Source organism: Malus sylvestris, chromosome 7 (assembly GCF_916048215.2).
Source record: "Malus sylvestris chromosome 7, drMalSylv7.2, whole genome shotgun sequence".
NCBI classification, from domain to species: domain Eukaryota; kingdom Viridiplantae; phylum Streptophyta; class Magnoliopsida; order Rosales; family Rosaceae; genus Malus; species Malus sylvestris.
This window is the reverse complement of record NC_062266.1, coordinates 21,323,747-21,341,897: the sequence shown is the minus strand read 5'-3', so window position 1 is coordinate 21,341,897 and position 18,151 is coordinate 21,323,747. Positions and strand designations below refer to the sequence as shown.

The following is an 18,151-nucleotide window of genomic DNA, read 5'->3' as shown; positions in this document are numbered from 1 at the left end:
CTTTTGAAATTTGGCAGAATATGATACATATATGAGAGAGGGCCAGCCATAGTGTTAGAGTTTTACCCTACACATGGCGGCATCATATTGGCCAATGTTTATGGAGAAATATTCTCTCAAGATATTAAATATGAAATAATATTTTGAGATAATTGAGTAATTATCCCTAATTGATTTAAATTGGGACAACTTACTTGATTGGAGTCAATCTTCAATTGCGAATGTATTAAAGATAGGATTTGGGTAATTAATCCTTATCTTTAATGCTTTGACTTTTCCTTGCCAAGGGCAAGTAAGTTGTGGGTAGTCTTATTCAACTGTTGAGACCTTCATGGGTGTGAGCTGCGTGTGAGAGTATCTCAGGAGCCTGCCCATTTAATAAGGGCAATCTTGTTTTTCTTAAGCAAAAGTTCACATGTCACCTCTGTAATTTTTGGGATTATTTTAGGCTCCACAGCTGCTGTTAGGTCGGGTCGCACAGGGAAATGGGTCAAGGGTGGATCAGGTTCCCTCCATCTCCCTTCCCTAATTTCCCTTCTTTCCTCCTCTTCCCATTTGGCAGACCACTATCTCATTTCCCTCATTTCTCTCCTCCTTTGTCCATCACACCCACACATGTGGTGCCCTAAATGGCTGCTCCAGCAAAGCTAGTAGGGCTGGGTTCGGTTTTTTGCCAAAACCAAAACCGAACCGAAATTTCGGTTCGGTCCAATTTTTTCGGTTTTTTTTTTGTTTTGATTTTTTCAGTTCGGTTTCGGTTTTTTTTTCTCTATTTTTTCATGATTTTTTTTTATGTCTGGAACTTGAAGCACATTTGTTTTTCCGCATTTGGCTGCAAATTTACCCTTTCTTTCCACACTTCGTAGATCCAGAGCCCAGAGCCCTCTTAAGCAGAGATAAAGGTGGTCGCTGCATACTTGTTGGCTGTGTTGGGTGGCAAGACCACCACAGCTAGTGGAGGTGGTGCTGTTGCAGTTGCTCCAACTGGTTGTGATGGTGGTGCTGTCGCTGCCCTTGTTGCAGCTGAGGCAAAGAAAGAGGAGAAGCAAGCAAACAATGATATCAGGGGAGAAAAAAGGAAAAGGAAAAAAATGGGTGAGACTCTCACAACACAAAAAGCAAACAAATCTGCAATACGAACCATAACAACAACCCATAAATTTACACCAAAATTTCAGATTCCCTCCATGGAATTTACTCTAAAAAAAAACATAAATCGACAAAATAAACAAGAGAGGTTGGAGATCTTACCTTGGAGTGAGAAGATCGAGAAACAGAGAGAAAGGAAGGAAGAAATTGGAGGCATGGACAATTGGACATGGAGGGAGGGAGTCTGGAGGGGCAGGGGACGAGAGGGAGAAGAGGGGAATGAAAAATGAAAAGGTATGGCTGCTACCACTAGTGGCTAGGGTTTTGTTGACATCTAATTCCACAAAAGACTATAGATTTCAATCTTTATAAATACTTTAATCTTACAATCATAACAAAAAACAAGATTCGTTGCCAAGTTGGTTTCAGCGAAGCCTTTCCACCTGAAAAGCATAGGTTCGAACCCTCAAGCCTCCAAGGTTTCAGATATTTTTTTTAAATTTTTATGATTTTTATAATTAAAAGATTATAAAAAATAATTAAATATATATCGGTTCGGTTCGGTTTCCGAAACTGAACCAACCATATTCGGTTCGATTCGGTTTGATAGTTTTCGGTTCAGTTTTTTTCGACCTCAGTCTAGTTTGGTTCTCGGTTTTTTTCGGTTTTCGGATTTTTGAACCCACCCCTAAAAGGTAGAGCCTTCTAGATTAATGGTCAATTGACCATTTACCTTTATCTTTGCTCGTTTATATCTCATTCGTTATAACTACCTTTGGCGAACAGTTTTCGCCTACATGCTTGTAGGATCGACCTCTATTCAAATGTGCCAAGAAATATGGCGAAACATATAAGGATAAATTACATCCTCGTATAATTCTATTTAGCCAACTAGGGGCATTTTCATCTTTTTCACTTATCGAACAAATATACGCCGTAAATATAAATGCGTCATAACTCCGAATATGACTACAAAATACTTAATTTAATGATAAAATCCGGGGACGGAATTTCACATTTCCCTTCACTTGGATTTCATAATCATCAATTAATTTGAATCTCGTCACTAAATTACATATTTAAAAATTATCAGGGTATTACATTCGACCCTCTTTAAGATAAATCTCGTCCTCGAGATTTCCGATCACTAAATAATGAAAGGGATTTAAATCCAATATGCAATTCCATTTATATTGAATGAAATAAAAACCTCATTCTATGATTTCATTCATGTCTAAAAATAAATCAATAATTGAATAAATCATCACAGTTTTCCCACCATTCCATTTATATTGAATGAAATCAAAACCTTAGTCTATGATTTCAATCCGTTAAAAAAATCATCGTGGTCTTCACACATATTAGAATTTCCAGCCACAATCATTGGCAATACCAATAATCATCATTGGTCATACAAAGACATTACCACGATTTTCTCTCAAAATTCGTGTATAAAAGAATTCATCCTGATGACCAGTCCCGCAACCCGCTTATACTTTAATCTCACAACAACACAAAGTAGGACAACGAGAGTGTCCATTTACTTCCTACACCACATGGATCACAAGTACCCTCCTTACGGACTATGGGTACAAATCTGTCTTTGTAGGCCTTTAGAGGTTTATGGGATCGCAACCCAAGGTAGCGAACAGTGCGCTTGATTCCTAGTTCCTCTCAATCTAGGAGTGTCCATTTCTCCAGCTATACCACATAGACTATCCTGCAAGATTAGCCCGTCCACATAACACCTTCTGAAGGTTTAGGAGATCAAAACCCAGGGGAACCACACAATCCCTTTCACTCTCAGGTCATCAAAATTACCCATGGAAGCTGCATGCACTTACTTGACAGTGAGTGATCACAATACATATATATTTCACATAAATGCACCATTATTCATATTACTTAAGAAATAATGCAATATCAACAAAGAACTGAAGAATATAACATTCTACAGAGTATGATTGTTTGCTCTGATACCACTGGCAGCATAAAGAAAGAAACTTTAATGGAAACTTTGGTTGAAACCAATAAGGTAGATGAATTATTGGCACTTTTTTTTAATAACAGGAGAATAATTATAATTCATCGATATGAAAAAAATATGATTGCAACACAAATACAGGGGGGCCAATTGAGTATCATTGATTTGAATATAATAAATGCACAAACAAACTTAACTAATTCCCTATATAGCAATTACGATGAACAAGGAAATACCCAAGAACCATCTGTATAGATTTGACACAATAGATCAGTAGTAGCAGATCCAAAACTTATGAACACAAAAGCCATTGGTATGAAGTGAAGGCACAAAAATACTTTTCTTGGGGATCCGAGGGATCCTGTGATCGTATCCGTTCATCGTGCGGTCATTTTTCATTAGATACTATTTATATTTAATTTTAAGTTTTAAATTTTAAATTATTTCCGACTACACAATGTACGATGAACGAACACGATCACGTGATCTCCAGATCCGGCGGGGATCATTTTCCCAAACATACACAAAACACAACTAAGCCGAAAAGGAAATCATTTTCAGCTAATCTTCACAACGACAAAGAGGGGCACTTTGGTCCTACAAATCTGCAAAGCCATTGAATCTGCACCAACCATGCCTCAATCAAGGTGTATTTGTCACATATTTATTAATGGAATTCGTTTCAATCACAGATTTGTCCATGGGTTTGTAACCATCACCGAATCAAGCTAGATTTGCTACAGTTGTAACCCTTGGAGGGTGGATTGGACTCGAACCTGTAACAAGGAGGCGGCTTGGCCACTCAAACGTCAGGGAGCACACAACCACAGTGGACACTAACCGGTAAAAAGTGATTTTGATCCATCACAACCACAAGCTCGACTTAAACCGTGAATATATCCCGAAACGAGAATGTTGAGATAATTTTAAATGGCACTCCATTAAAGCATATGGAGGATTAATCACAAAATAATGGGTAGAGAGATGGGGAAGGGAAGGTACGAGGAAGGGAAGGGGTGGAGAGAAGGAGTAAAGGGAGAACGAAGATGATTGTTGCCGAACCTAAGCCGTTGCAAGAGGCTGCCGGCTAGAGGAGCTTTAATTAGGGTTTTGTGTTTGGGTCACAAGGGAGAAGAAAGGTGAGATGTTTTTTTATATGACGATTAATATATTAGAATTGTTGGCACATTGGTGGGGACAACTGGCCTTCATTTTTCTTTTCTAGGTGTGGAATGTGTAGTTGCTGATGAGTATCAAAGCAGCACACTCTTGTCTAAAATATGCTTTGGGGCACAATTTTTGAAGGATTTTTTGGTCTGGTTCTCCCTTTAATTTGCTTGCTGACACTAATCATCCTAATTGATTGCATAAAGTAGAATGGATAATCACTCTTTTCTTAATTATAAGCAAAATTTCAAGCATCGAACACACACAATTTCTAATCATCTCCTACTAATGTATAATTTAATCCCAAACTGCTTCCACTTCTTTGTTATTTGGAAATTATAAGTCTAGTTATTTCATCCCTTTGCACTTTAGTTCGAATCTCCCTGTTGAGAGTATGAAAATCATATTAATTAAGAAGGGATCTCGCATGTGCTTATAAAGAGGTTGATCACTCTGTATTTTCAATTGGTTTTATATTAGAACCTCAACTTCGTTTGTAGTATTAGAGTAAGTTGACCTAAGTATGAAGCTAAACAACCACAATTGCTCAACATCACCCAATTTATGAAAATTCACCACCTATGGTGTTAAGGGTATGAATCTCACCTTGAGAAGAATGGACTTTGAATGTGCTTTGAGTTGAATCCCTAGCCATATAGGCAATTGATTTGATAATAGAATCTTATCTTCTTTCACTCATTCTCCATCAATTAGAATAATTTAGAGATATCGGTTTGTCAAATAAATTACTTTTTGTTATTAGAAAGTTCATTAATTTAGGTTGTTTGATAGGGTTTAGGTTTTTATTTTTATTTTCACATTTTTGAAATCTTGTTTGATAAATACTTTCAGTTAAAAAAAAACTAAAAACTCATTTCTTGAGCTTTCACAATTTGGCTTTGAGTTCATATTTGGTTTTCAGTTTTAACTTTTTAAAAAATTGAAAGTAGCTACTAAATAAAATTTTAGTTTTAAAAAAAGTAAAAAGTGACTTTACCACCAAAAAAAAAAAAAAAGAAGTGAAAAATGAAAACGAAATGGCCATCAAACTGTCAAACGGCTCCTTAGTTGCACAAGCAATGTACATGTTAAATTAAATAGGACAACAATCATTTGAACAATTGGAAGAAGTCATATAGAAAGACAATGGGTTAGTGCCTTATACCAAAATGCAAATAAATGGTAGAAGTAGCCACAAGTAACATAACAGAAAATCATGAGAACATTGGAATTTTATTATAAGAATCAATTGGGTAAAAGGTAAAAAAATAGAACTGAAAAATGAAAACGAAATGGCCATCAAACTGTCAAACGGCTCCTTAGTTGCACAAGCAATGTACATGTTAAATTAAATAGGACAACAATCATTTGAACAATTGGAAGAAGTCATATAGAAAGACAATGGGTTAGTGCCTTATACCAAAATGCAAATAAATGGTAGAAGTAGCCACAAGTAACATAACAGAAAATCATGAGAACATTGGAATTTTATTATAAGAATCAATTGGGTAAAAGGTAAAAAAATAGAACTGAAAAATGAAAACGAAATGGCCATCAAACTGTCAAACGGCTCCTTAGTTGCACAAGCAATGTACATGTTAAATTAAATAGGACAACAATCATTTGAACAATTGGAAGAAGTCATATAGAAAGACAATGGGTTAGTGCCTTATACCAAAATGCAAATAAATGGTAGAAGTAGCCACAAGTAACAGAACAGAAAATCATGAGAACATTGGAATTTTATTATAAGAATCAATTGGGTAAAAGGTACTTGATTTAATGGAATTTTGCAATCTAGAAATGGGGACCTAAAAATAGAGGGTTCGAATTACTACAAAAGAATGTGGAATGCACCATGTAAAAAGTCATCATTTCTTATAAAAAAAAATATTGAAAATCCCTTTCTTTTAAGGGCTAGATGATTTTTTTTTTTTTTTTAGGAACTGGAAATTCATTACTAGAGCAAAAGCCAATAGAACATAAGGCGCCAAAAAACAACGGCAAAATGAAATACAATCTGCAAGGAGGATTAAAACTTGAAGACACCGCCTCTAAGGCACTAGTGTTGTCCACATCTTGCTAAGACTAAACCCTACGGAGGACAAGGTAGCCCATCCTTGTTCAGAATTATTACCAGAAAGGATAAGGGCATGTCGACCCAAATTGCTTTGCGCATCCCCGATAATTGGTGTGACGCCACAAAATCCGTCGCTTCATTAGCTTATTTTGGCACCCAAGACCAAGAACAAGAAGGAATGGTCATCCCTAACTAAAGCACACGTCTTAAGATAGGAAAGATCTCCCAATCGGAACTCTGTAAGCTGTTGTTCAGAGACGAAACCACAAGCATGGGATCCGATTCAACCACGATATTTTGGAAATTCCGCAGTAGTGCTAATAGGCATTCATCCTTGATTGCCAACGCCTCGGCCATGAAAGCACTTGATTGCCAACACCTCGGCCATGAGAGCACTAAATGCAGTCATCTCAATCCTGAATCACAATCCTCGCATGGCATCGAGTGTCTAAGTTAATCCATGAGGCATCCATATTCACCTTGATAAAATGGGTTGAAGAGGGACCATGAATATTTCGAGTAGCCTTCCTTGATTAAGATGGCCCAAAAAACATCGACATCAAGCCCCACTAGGAAGAGATCGCAAAAATGGTAGCGGGTGGGGAAATAGTGCATTGATCAAAGAAAGCCTTACATCTTGATTTCCAAATACGCCAATAGGTAAGAACAACCAGGGAGAGAAATTTGGCCTTTTCCTTGGCATTCCCCACTACTGCCCTTTTAACTTTTAGCAATCAGGCATCCAAGAAAAAGGTCGAAGCACGCACAATCTTGAGATAAAGAGCCCGTCATACCAGACAGCTTCCACCCAAGGGAAGCGATGTGTTCAACAGATTCCTCATGATCATTGCACAATGGACACAAGGAAGATGGAGAACATCTTTGTTACTTCGTAGCCAAGGCCCCCTTGACCCCTCGCTACATGAAGTTTCCTAATTTCGGAGTAGTATCTAGGCCCCAAATTAGCTTCCATACAAAAAGACTCATAAGACGGAGAGGTAAGGGATGATGAGAGTTTTAAGAACCAGCTCTGCCATGTTGTCGCCGATACCCCGATTTGATTGAGTACTTCCCTTTTTTGTCAAACAGCCAGATTAGCCTATCTGGGCATGACAAGTCCCCAACATGAATTTAGGAAATCGCTCGCACCTCCTCAACCGGAATGATCTTTGAAATAGGATCAAGATGCCATTCCCTGAGCTTTTGGTTGATTATAGAGTTTACTGCATGATCCGGTCTCATTGTAGTCTCATCTATCAATCTGGGGTAACCAAGAATGAGACTAATGATCCATCGATCATTCCAAAGGTTAACCCACGACCCACTAAGTATTTGCCAATGAGCCTCCTTAAGAATTAAGTCTCTTCTTTCAAGAAAACTAAACTACAACTACAAGGTCTTGCCACCCATCTTGGCTTCGAGGAAAGAAGAATTGGGAAAATAACAATCCTTTAAGACTTGGGCCCAAAGGCTCATGGGCTTTTGAATCAGACGCCATCATTACTTGGCTAATAGTGCTAGGTTGAAGTATCACAGATTTCGAAAGCCTAACCCACCCTCACCTTTTGCCCCGCCTAGCTCATTCCAATTAATCCATTGCATTCCACAGGAACAATCGGAACGGGCTTACCAGAATTTTGCAATCGTCGAATCAATATCCTTGCACAGGTTTCCTGGGAGCAGGAAAACATTCATTGGATATGAGAGCATCTCCAATGCAATTGCCTTGATCAAGACCTCACGATCGGGCTAGGAGAAAAACTAGTGCTTCCACCCTTGGATCTTTGTAATAACCCACTCTATAATATACCCCAAAGCCTCCCGTTTAGACTTGCCCTACACTGCCGAGATGTTAATATAAGTACTTGGTTCTTCAACTTTGGACATGTTCAGGATAATGCACAATGCATCATGGAGAACTAATTGAGTGTTGGTACTAAAGTATACAACTGATTTTTGCAAGCTAACCTCTTGTTCGGAAGCCTCACAAAAGGCGTGCAGCAAGCAGGAGATATTCTTGTAATTATCCTCATTGGCCTTTAGAAAAATCAGCGTATCATCCGCAAATAGAATGTGAGAGAGACGAGACACGGGGCTTATGTGCACTGATCCGAATCACATCCAAGAAACCCGAACTCATTGCACCTTGAAGAAGGCTCGATAAAACCTCACTGACAACCAAGAATAGATAGCGATAAAGTGGGTCACCTTGACGGAGTCATTGAGATGGTTTAAAGTTTCTTCTGAGGCAGTCAATGAGGAGAATCGATAACTCCACCATGGTTACACACTACATACAAGAAAGGTTTTGCGTACTATACACCACGCCACGTTAAGAAAGACCAGCCTCATATGTACCTTTTTTTACCTCGAAAGGGGGGGTCCTTTTTATGATACTACGGATGACTGTCCGAAGTGTAAGGGGTAAACTCAAACTTGAATAGGATAGGATTATCCGCGCCGGCCCCTTGGGTGTCATTTTGACCGAGTTTACCGTACCTCTGGCCCTTCTGTTACACGACCATAATATGTTGTTACGTTACACCGCTGTTACACTAGAAATAAAAGGTTCCATATGAGCTCTCATTTTGTGCCGTCAAAACTTATAAAAGGTTCCATATGAGCTCTCATTTTGTGCCGTCAAAACTTACTGACATAGATTAAGCAGCTACTAGATCCCCCGTTTTGTTGAAGAATCGAGGTCAACCCAAAAACGAGCAAATCCCATTTTCACCATTACCGCCTCCAAGAAATCCCACTCCACTCAATCATAGGCATTCATATCCAGTTTAATTCCTAACTCGAAATTGGACTTTGATTTCTGGAGGTTGAGAGAATAGAAGACCTCATGGGCGATAACAATGTTGTCTTGGATTTGTTAGCCTTGCACAAAAACTTTTTGGCTGGGCGAGATAATCCTCGGTAAATAAGGTTTTAATATGTTAGCCAAGACCTTGGAGAGAACCTTATACAAGAAGTTACAGAGGATAATCGGTCGGAATTGGTTTACAGATTCCAGGTTAGGGGTTTTCAGGATAAACACGATATGTATGAAGTTAAGGTTTTGTGGACAGGCCCTCTCGCTCAGGCATTCATCCATCAGCCCCCTAACCTCCCAGCATATAAGATCCTAATAAGAATGGAAGAAGATCCCTTGGAACCTATCAGGCCTTAGTGATTTGGATCCCTTCATTAGAAAAAACAGCCTCCTTGATCTCGAGCTCCTCTATAGGTTTGGACAAAGCCTCATTCATTTCAGGTGTGACGATCGATTCCACATAATTCAGCAAATCTCCCCAATCACATTTGCCCACGGAAGTGCATAGATTTTGAAAATGTTTCTTCACCGTGCGTCGAACCCTAGCAGGGCTTTCCACTCAATTGTCCTCTTGGTCTCGAACATTCGTCACACAGTTTTGCCTTCTGTGTTGGATGGTAAACTGGTCGAGGAAAGCTATGTCGGCATTACTAGCTTGAAGCCACCAAATAGGGACATTTGATGCCAAAATTGCTCTTCCTGTTTCTCGAGCCGGTTCAGACAGCATGTGGTATCTTTGATTGCTTCCAAATTCGCCTCCCAATCCATTTGAAGAGCACCAGGTGTTCCGATAAGTTGGCAATGGTTAATTTTCGTTCCTACAGGGTTTTCCGAGTCTATTTTTTCAAATTCATCTTAGTCACACTAATTTTCCTACGTCATTTGTGAAGCCACGTGCCTTCAAAGTGTTGGCCCTAACTCACTTTCACAACTTCTTTGCATCCCTCATCCGAGGTCCAGAAGGCCTCTAATATGAAAGTTTGCGACCTTTTGATGATATTCGGGTTCGAGTTGATGATGAGAGGGATATGATCAGAGGCATTCACAATAGCGTGGCAAACACTCATGCCAAATCCTATTCACCAGCACATGGTCCAACCGCTTTTGCACAAGTCTGTTATTCCGAGTCACTCTCTAAGTAAATCTGGGGCCACAAAAGCCCAAATCAATTAGTTCCATTTTCGCCATAAAGTCATGTAAGTACCTAGGCCGAAGATACGACACCTGGCTTCATCCTTCCTTTTCGTGATCCCAAAGGAACTCATTTAGGTCGCCCTCACAGAACCAGAGACGACTAGAAGGCTGGAGCACCTCCAGTGCCCATTTCGAAAACTCTTCCTTTTCATATTTGTATGGGTTACCATACATTTAAGCATCCAAATTTGGGCTATATGATTTGCTGCGTTGAGATTTGTCACATCGCCCCACTTGAAGAGAATTCTGGGGGTCAAGATAAGTTGGCCATATTTTCTGTTATAGAAATGTTTGCGGCAAATTGGCACCCTAAGTTTTGGAGCTTCCACACACCAAGGGAAAAAAAATAAGAAGCTTGGTATATGGTTCGGCCTAAAACAAATAAATTGTTGCCTCCTCTAACTTATTAAGTGGCTTAATTAACTCTAGATAAAATCAAATTTGTTTTCTCCAGAGTTGTCTTCACTTTTGAAATAACCGATATTAGAGGAACCAAGCTTAAGACGACATGATTTATGACCCCTTGTAATTTTTTTCTTTATAGGTAAAACTTAAAACATTGTTTCCTTCATTGCTGAAAGGCCAAATTGCAAAATCATTCATGTAATCATAAGATTTTGATATAGAATCCATTTACACTAAAAAGGGGAGGATAAACTAGTATCGTATTTAGCATTCACGAGATTTGAACCTAAAATTTTACTTATAAATAAAGAAAAAAACCACTAGACTATCATACTTAAAGGCTCTTGTAATCATAAAATTAATTTGAGACTTTGATAATAAATGGATGGTGCTATGGAGAAGGGGAGAATATATTTTTTCCACATCTTGGTATTTTCATGAGGTTTAGACCCATTAACTTGGGAGTGCCATCCATGTCGAAAATTCACCAAGAAAGTCCAATTTTTTTAAGCAGCAAATTAGTTTAATAGGATGTGAGCTCCAATGTAATGGTGACGAAATCTACCTTAGTAAATCGAATTTCCGTTGACTACGTTGTGCTATATGGCCAATTCAAGGCAGCCTACTTTCTATCATCCCTACTTCCTTCATAAAAGCATCTCTAAATGAGATGTGTGAGTTACTTGCTTCAAATTGTAGAAGCATCTAAGAATTCTTCCATTGAATTTTTCGAGGTTAGGCAAATCATGGAGGACATCAAGGTGATACTTTCAATAATCACTGAGGTTACTATAACCCATACCTGCTGCCATGCAAACAGCATCGCCCATAGGCTTGCACATTACGGCATCTCATTGAGTCATGCGTGTGATTGGTATAATCACCCTCCAAGTTTAACCTTGGATTTACTTGTTGAAGAAAGTATGGAGCCTTGAATCACCTTTGTAACAAAGCATTGTAATGGCTCTATCAATGAATTTACTATAGTTTCTTTGAAGAAAAAAAAAGGAGATGTCAAAATTGTCACATAGACATATAACAATAAAAAAAATAGCATAAAATTTCTCCCACTGAGCCTTCAGTTTCTTACATGGCGTTAAGTTAATTGAAGGCTAGGCCTTCTGCTGTCAAATTCATTTAATATTTTTTTAATAGATGTGAAGCAATATATAATAAATATTGTTGTATTCCAAGTATTTGATTGGTTGTCTTAATAGTTGGACCCCACAAAGAGATTAAAAAAATTATAAAAGGACATTATTATTTAACATATTAGGTGGAGCATAAAAATGTACAAAATGTCAAATTGCCACATAAGACATCAAACATCATTTTGATGTTTTAAATTTAACATCTTTTTTTGGAGATGCTCTAACATTTCAGTGGAGATAAGAAATAGCGAAGACCAATTAGGGTAGAGTTATCTGTTTTTTTCTTTTTCTGTGCCATGTAGTACAATTAATTCAAACGCAACCAATTAGATCATTACACATAAATATATTAAGATGAGTCAAGTGAATGAATGATTCATTGTCACCTTATATTGAGGTCAAATTAAGTACGCCCTACATTCTTAGATTAGTAAGGTATATGCCCCATCCCTACTGGTGGGTAACAAATCACCTTGGATGACATGAAAATCTTAAGCCCTAAGGCCTCCAACCCAATATGGGAATCCCATAAATTAGCCCCGTATTTTCAACTCTTCCTCTTTACGTATGAGGTTAGTCAATTTTTTTCTCCACTGTAATGGACTTATAATTCCCACCCCCAACTTTATAACTTGTTAAACTTTTGTATTTCTTTGATTTTTTTTTTTGCTAACAATTTTGGAATTAGTTTTTGCATAATCTATCTTGTTTTATTTTACTAATATTTTGCATGTTTAAAATGGCTTTGTCACCCTTGGGTATCGACCAACACGTGCTCATCCTGGTATTTGGAGGATACCAGGATCAGAGTGTGTCATATAGAGTTTTGGTGTTGGATTTAATTTGGATTAATTAATAATAATATTTTAACTGTTGAATTTAAATTTGAGCTGTTAGATTTTTTTTATTACCATTAAATTAATTAAATTGGATTTGAGTCATTGGAGTTAAGAAGGGATGTAGTTGGGTGAGCCAGGCCCGCTTGTTTCCTTGTCCATCCCCTAGGAGAGCAGACCCAATTTCCCCTACCTCCAAACCAAAAATCCTAAAACTCCCACCCCCAAAATACTTCCTTGATGAGGTATGTGCCACAAATTTTGGGCTTTTTGGTTCGCCCCTTGGAGACAGCCTAAGGGTAATAGAGCATGTCCCATCTCTAAAGGGTCGATAGCAAATCACCTCGTGAAATCACAAAATAACATTGCACATAAATATATGAACATAAGCAAATTTAATGTATTGTGTGTTATATTCACTTATCTATTTTGCAGATTTTGTGTGTGTGTGTGTGTGAATGGAACTCCAAAATAACAATTTTAAAAACTGTGTAACCAAATAGTATAAGTACAACATAAATAAAATATTTTAAATCAATAAAATTTATAATATTGATAATATGTTAGTAATATTTATATTAATTATAAATAGGTCAATGAGACATTTTTTAAATACATCTATATTTTTACACTAAGAGACTTTAGTGTACACTATTGCTCCTAAATCAAACAAAAATTACCAATTATACCATTACATAACAGCTAGAAGCCCTTTTTGTATATTTTTTGTATTTAGGAATAAGTCAACCAACATTGAACATTGTGTTGCAGTTTTGTGGATTTAGACCATGCATTGCAGTTTCTATTTTATTGTAGGCGAATTAGTCATTTCAAGTATTGAACTTTAGTATGAGTGGTTTTGGTTCATGGAATTGGGTCATCTCTGAGGCAAACCCTTGGGATCCTCCTAACCCACTAACACGGGCCGTTAGATTTTGATCCAACGGCTACAAACAGGGGGGTCCATCTAAAAGTTATAATAATTGTGGCTGTTGGATTTTGATCAAACATCTCGTGTTAGTGGGTCAAGAGGATCCCGAGGGTTTGCCTCGGAGAGGATCCAATTCCTTGGTTCATTAGTTGTTGGTGGGTCGGATCCTTCCTTTATGACTTGTTTTATAAGGGTTTTGTGGCTCCTCCTGACCGATCCATGGCAGCACCACCTTCCCTGACCATACCTATGGCGGCCTTGCCTTGCTTGGCGCACGGTTATGGCAGATCTCTCTTGAAGCGGTAATGTTGTAGTTGGTTATATGAGCTAATTGTTGGTGACAAGCCAACCAGAGGATTACGTTCTCGAATTAGTGTAAATCAGTGTAGGTTTGTTTGTACCGCATTTAGCGGTTAATGTCTTGCCCTAGCAAGTGCCCCACTGTGTGCGGTGGTTTTGATGTGACCTCACTTGTTAGCTATAGTTTAATGTGGTCTTGCTTGTGTGGGGGTGACCTTATGTGTGCTCCGGTATAAGTCTCCTCCTTTTGCCGTCTTTGTGGCCGATTTTGTATTGGGGTGTTTGTGCTAGTGCGCATGTTTTTGGTAGTTAATTAGGGAATTATCATCATAGCTTGTTTGTGCGAATTAACTTCAAACCAAATATTTGATCATTGGAGATTGTACCCATGCGGCAACCCTTGTAATTATTACTGTTATCATTATTAATGGAAAATCACAATCGTTTCTTGTAAAAAAAAAATGACTAAAATCTAATATCAAATGTGACTAATTTAACTATAATAAATATCTGATCTGGACCATAATTACAGCGTCCTCCACCAATGCCGGGCTTCGCTCAAATCTGAATAAGTGCGACTGCTTCATGAAGAAATCTTCGTCGTTAATTCAATAATCCTCCCAATAATTGGAGCTCCTCCTCTGCGGACTGCTCGAATCGGAATCCCCAGGCGATAATCTTCCCAGGTTTAAGTATCTGTAAAACCTGGAGAATAATATAATATGATAATTAATTGACCATCGTACAATCCAAGAACCCAAACAGGACCTATCCACAAGCCTATTTCTCCTTCCCTTGTTCTACTTCCCCATTTATAATCTGTGCTGTTTTATTGCTGCCTTGCCAAAGTTAAATTATATCATCAGTCCACAAAATTGATCACTGACATATGGATAATTAGTAAAGTTTTCATTGATTTATGGCTGAAAAAAAACCTTATTTAAGGCACCATAAAAATTTATGCCGAACACATTACAAAAGCAATGTTTTAAAATATTTATCGAAAATCGTACATAGCAAAGAAATAACTAAGTTATGAGTCCAGATCCTCGTTGGACCCTCTTTGTGAAGATTTCGAGAATTCTTGAATCGTGTCCGTTCATTGTACATTGTGCGGTCAAAAATCATTTTAAATTTTTTTATTTAAAAATAAACATAAACAGTACTTGACAAAAACTAACTATACGATATACGATGAACGAACAAGATTCATGGATCCCCAAAATTCTCATCAAAAGAATCGGAGAGGATCATGTTGGCTAAGTTATAAGTGAATGTTCCTCAAGCGTGCAGGACCTTTCTCTTTCGGTAAGGGTGGACGTTTTCTGTTCTACCTCGTCCTCCTCCAAAGAACTAATAGCTTATTCATCCACGTCGTAGAAAAAAAAAGAAAAAAAAACAGATGAAGAGAATTTCAAAAGAGAAAAGAACTACAAGCATATTTACAAAGACTTATGGATTAGGAAAGTCGATTCAAACAATGATTTTGGCAGATCTAAATGTTTATAAAAGTGATTTCAACCTAAAATTTATCACCCGTGCTTCATGCCACTTCACTCATTCATATACTAATTTAAAATTCTACTGTGACGGTGGCACTTATAAAAACTGTTATCCCAAAACAAATGTTCATATGTACAGAATATAGTTTTCTGCAGAAAAAAAAATAAACAACACAGAATATAGTCACGGTGGCATTTACAGCTATATATTAGCAAAGTCCAAATTTGAAAAAAATAAAATTTAGAGTAAAATATTATATATGAAGATGGTGTTTCAAAAAAAAAAAATCACAAACAGATTGCAATTTGCTTTGGCAATTGCATGTTCCAGAATGCCATTATGGATTTAAATTGAAGTAAAAGATTATCAGTTTTCAGATCGTTCTTTAATTTGGACATGAAGGTTTTTTTGTCGTTTTATTTCCCGTTGAGAGTGAACCTTAATCTGTGCTCGAGCGATAGCCTCACCGGATAATGAAATTAGTCGCGAGACTAGCAAGTGTAGTCATGAACTAGCTGTGGTGATGAAATGTGGAGATAAGGGGTTAAAATTACGATAGATCATGGGTTAGATCTCATCCCAAATGTACCAAATTAAAATTAAAAAGTAAAAACCAAACGATTACCATTTAAAAGTCTATTACAACAAAATAATAACTGATCATTGATCATACATATAGAATCTTGTCACGCTGGCATTTATATATCCAAATTTTGAAAGAAAATTAAGAGAACATTGTTATGCAGATATTAGTACTGTTCACAACAAGATTACACCGATTTCCTTGCTTTAACAATTTGTGCGTCCAGTATTAGACATTTTAGATTTAAAGCAAATTACCATAGTGAAAACATCAAAATAATAATCCTCAAAATTGTTCTGCACATGAACGTTATATGAAACTGTGATCAAACTAAAAAAAAATGTACTCAGATAAAGTTCATGAATTTATATATACTCCATTTCATATATGACCATTGGCTCAGAAATAAGACTGAACAAGGGAAAACAAAATCAAAATTGTATTTCTTTTTTATCTTCATAAATATTGCAAATGAGAAAAATGTATAAGAAGAGGAAAATAAATAAATATTTATAGACTTGTGTTTTCTGTCACCTGCATTGATCCTTTTGCCTCCACAGACCAATCATATTGCAAAACACAGAAAACCGTAGTTTCCTTTTCTTGGCCTTGTCCTTTCCTTCTTCAAAGAAAACCTTCCTCTTCCAAATCTTCCTAATCCCCACATTGGATGAAGATGACCCCTTGGCCTCCCTTGTAGTACTACTTCTCATATCTGATGATACAGTGGAAGCCATGCCTGATGAAGGATGAGTACAGAAATTGGCAATGAACCGCCTGGATCCTCCAAGAGAATATGGCAATGCCATTAGATGCCGTTCGATCAGATGACTAACTGAGACCAATTCATAGGAGTCGTATAAAGGGCTCCCACAATCCCATACGCCCAGTTCTTCATTGCCTCTCAATCTTTGTTGCATATTCTCTTGGTCTCAAATTTTTCTTGGCACCAAGACTAATGTTTTTAGAGACTAATAAATATAAGAGAGTGTATGATTTAGGCTGACAAGTGCCAGTCATGCATATTCTTTGTGTCCAACTAAACAGATTCTCTTATCTTTTCAAGTAAAATAGTTTTAAATTTTAGGTTGGCATTTTAATGGGCACGCCATGTTTTGGTGGATGCACCCGTTATATACCTTTAGAATTACTACCTTGCCCTTTTGATGGAGAATTTTTTCTTGTTTTGATTGGATATTTGTTAAGAATATCATCGTCTTTTACAAGAAGCATGACAGAGGGGACTGATTATTCATATGGGGATAAGACAATAAGCAAATCTCATTTGATCCTCCAACTTTCACACACAGGTGCTCTTCACCAATCCACATTTAGAAATGTGTATAGTTTAAAACACTACAGAAAGAGAAGAAATTAATTAGGGTATCAATAATGTATCTTGTTTTTCTTCTTAGGTTAGGATACTGATGACAATTTTTTCATATGTTGTACTTATACAAGGTAGCGAACTCTATATTAATGTTGTACTTCAGAAGATAAATGTATGTGTCAAGTTCTTATAGCTTTGAAATCTTACGAAATCATAAAGGATCATTTCTATGGAGTCATTCTAAATTCACAGATTCAAATGACTTTTAAAGTTAAATATCTTTCTTTAAACTATGGATCCTTGTAAATCGTTGTTTCAAATCCATTCAAAATGCACTGGCACTTTCAAATACATTCAATCCAATATTTTCTTTTACTTTTTGAAGATCCTAATGTATTACCATCACGCCACAAGAGAAATTGAAGGAAACTCATCTTCAAATCACGGATGTCCTCAATTAGACGTCCAGTACCACCTAAGCAAGCCTTTGTCGAGTTGATGGCCTCCACTCCACAGACCCTTTTGCACAAGTTCAAGCACAACAGTTCTAAAACTCTAACATATACTCCTTTGGAAATATTTTCTGTAGCACATAACTTCTGTTAACTTGTAAACATTAGACTGTTTTCGGGCGTTTTCAATGAAAGAAAACAATTTCTCCTTGTTTTTGTTCATTTGAAACTAGATATACAAGGATCCTATTAGCTTTACTCTCCTGTATATATCAAAGGAAAAAATATATATGCTGGGAATAATTTCCGAAGATTCTATTGTATTATA

At 37.2% G+C, this 18,151-nt stretch overlaps 1 protein-coding gene across 3 annotated transcripts; it reads right to left on the bottom strand.

The window, feature by feature from the left end:
• Positions 1 to 14,370: 14,370 nt before the first annotated feature.
• On the bottom strand, positions 14,371 to 17,023 carry LOC126627790 (uncharacterized). Of its 3 annotated transcripts, none has more exons than XM_050297344.1 (2): positions 16,576 to 17,023; positions 14,371 to 14,660 (listed from the first exon to the last, which is right to left on the bottom strand). In XM_050297344.1, the coding sequence occupies exons 1-2, from the start codon at positions 16,959 to 16,961 to the stop codon at positions 14,564 to 14,566; spliced, it is 483 nt and encodes a 160-aa protein (XP_050153301.1). In that variant the 5' UTR covers positions 16,962 to 17,023; the 3' UTR covers positions 14,371 to 14,563. The 3 variants fall into 3 exon arrangements, with proteins under 3 accessions (XP_050153301.1, XP_050153302.1, XP_050153303.1); XM_050297345.1 differs by lacking the exon at positions 14,371 to 14,660 and adding an exon at positions 14,667 to 14,790; XM_050297346.1 differs by lacking the exon at positions 14,371 to 14,660 and adding an exon at positions 14,709 to 14,794 and having other exon boundaries at positions 16,576 to 17,021.
• Between the last annotated feature and the right edge of the window lie 1,128 nt (positions 17,024 to 18,151).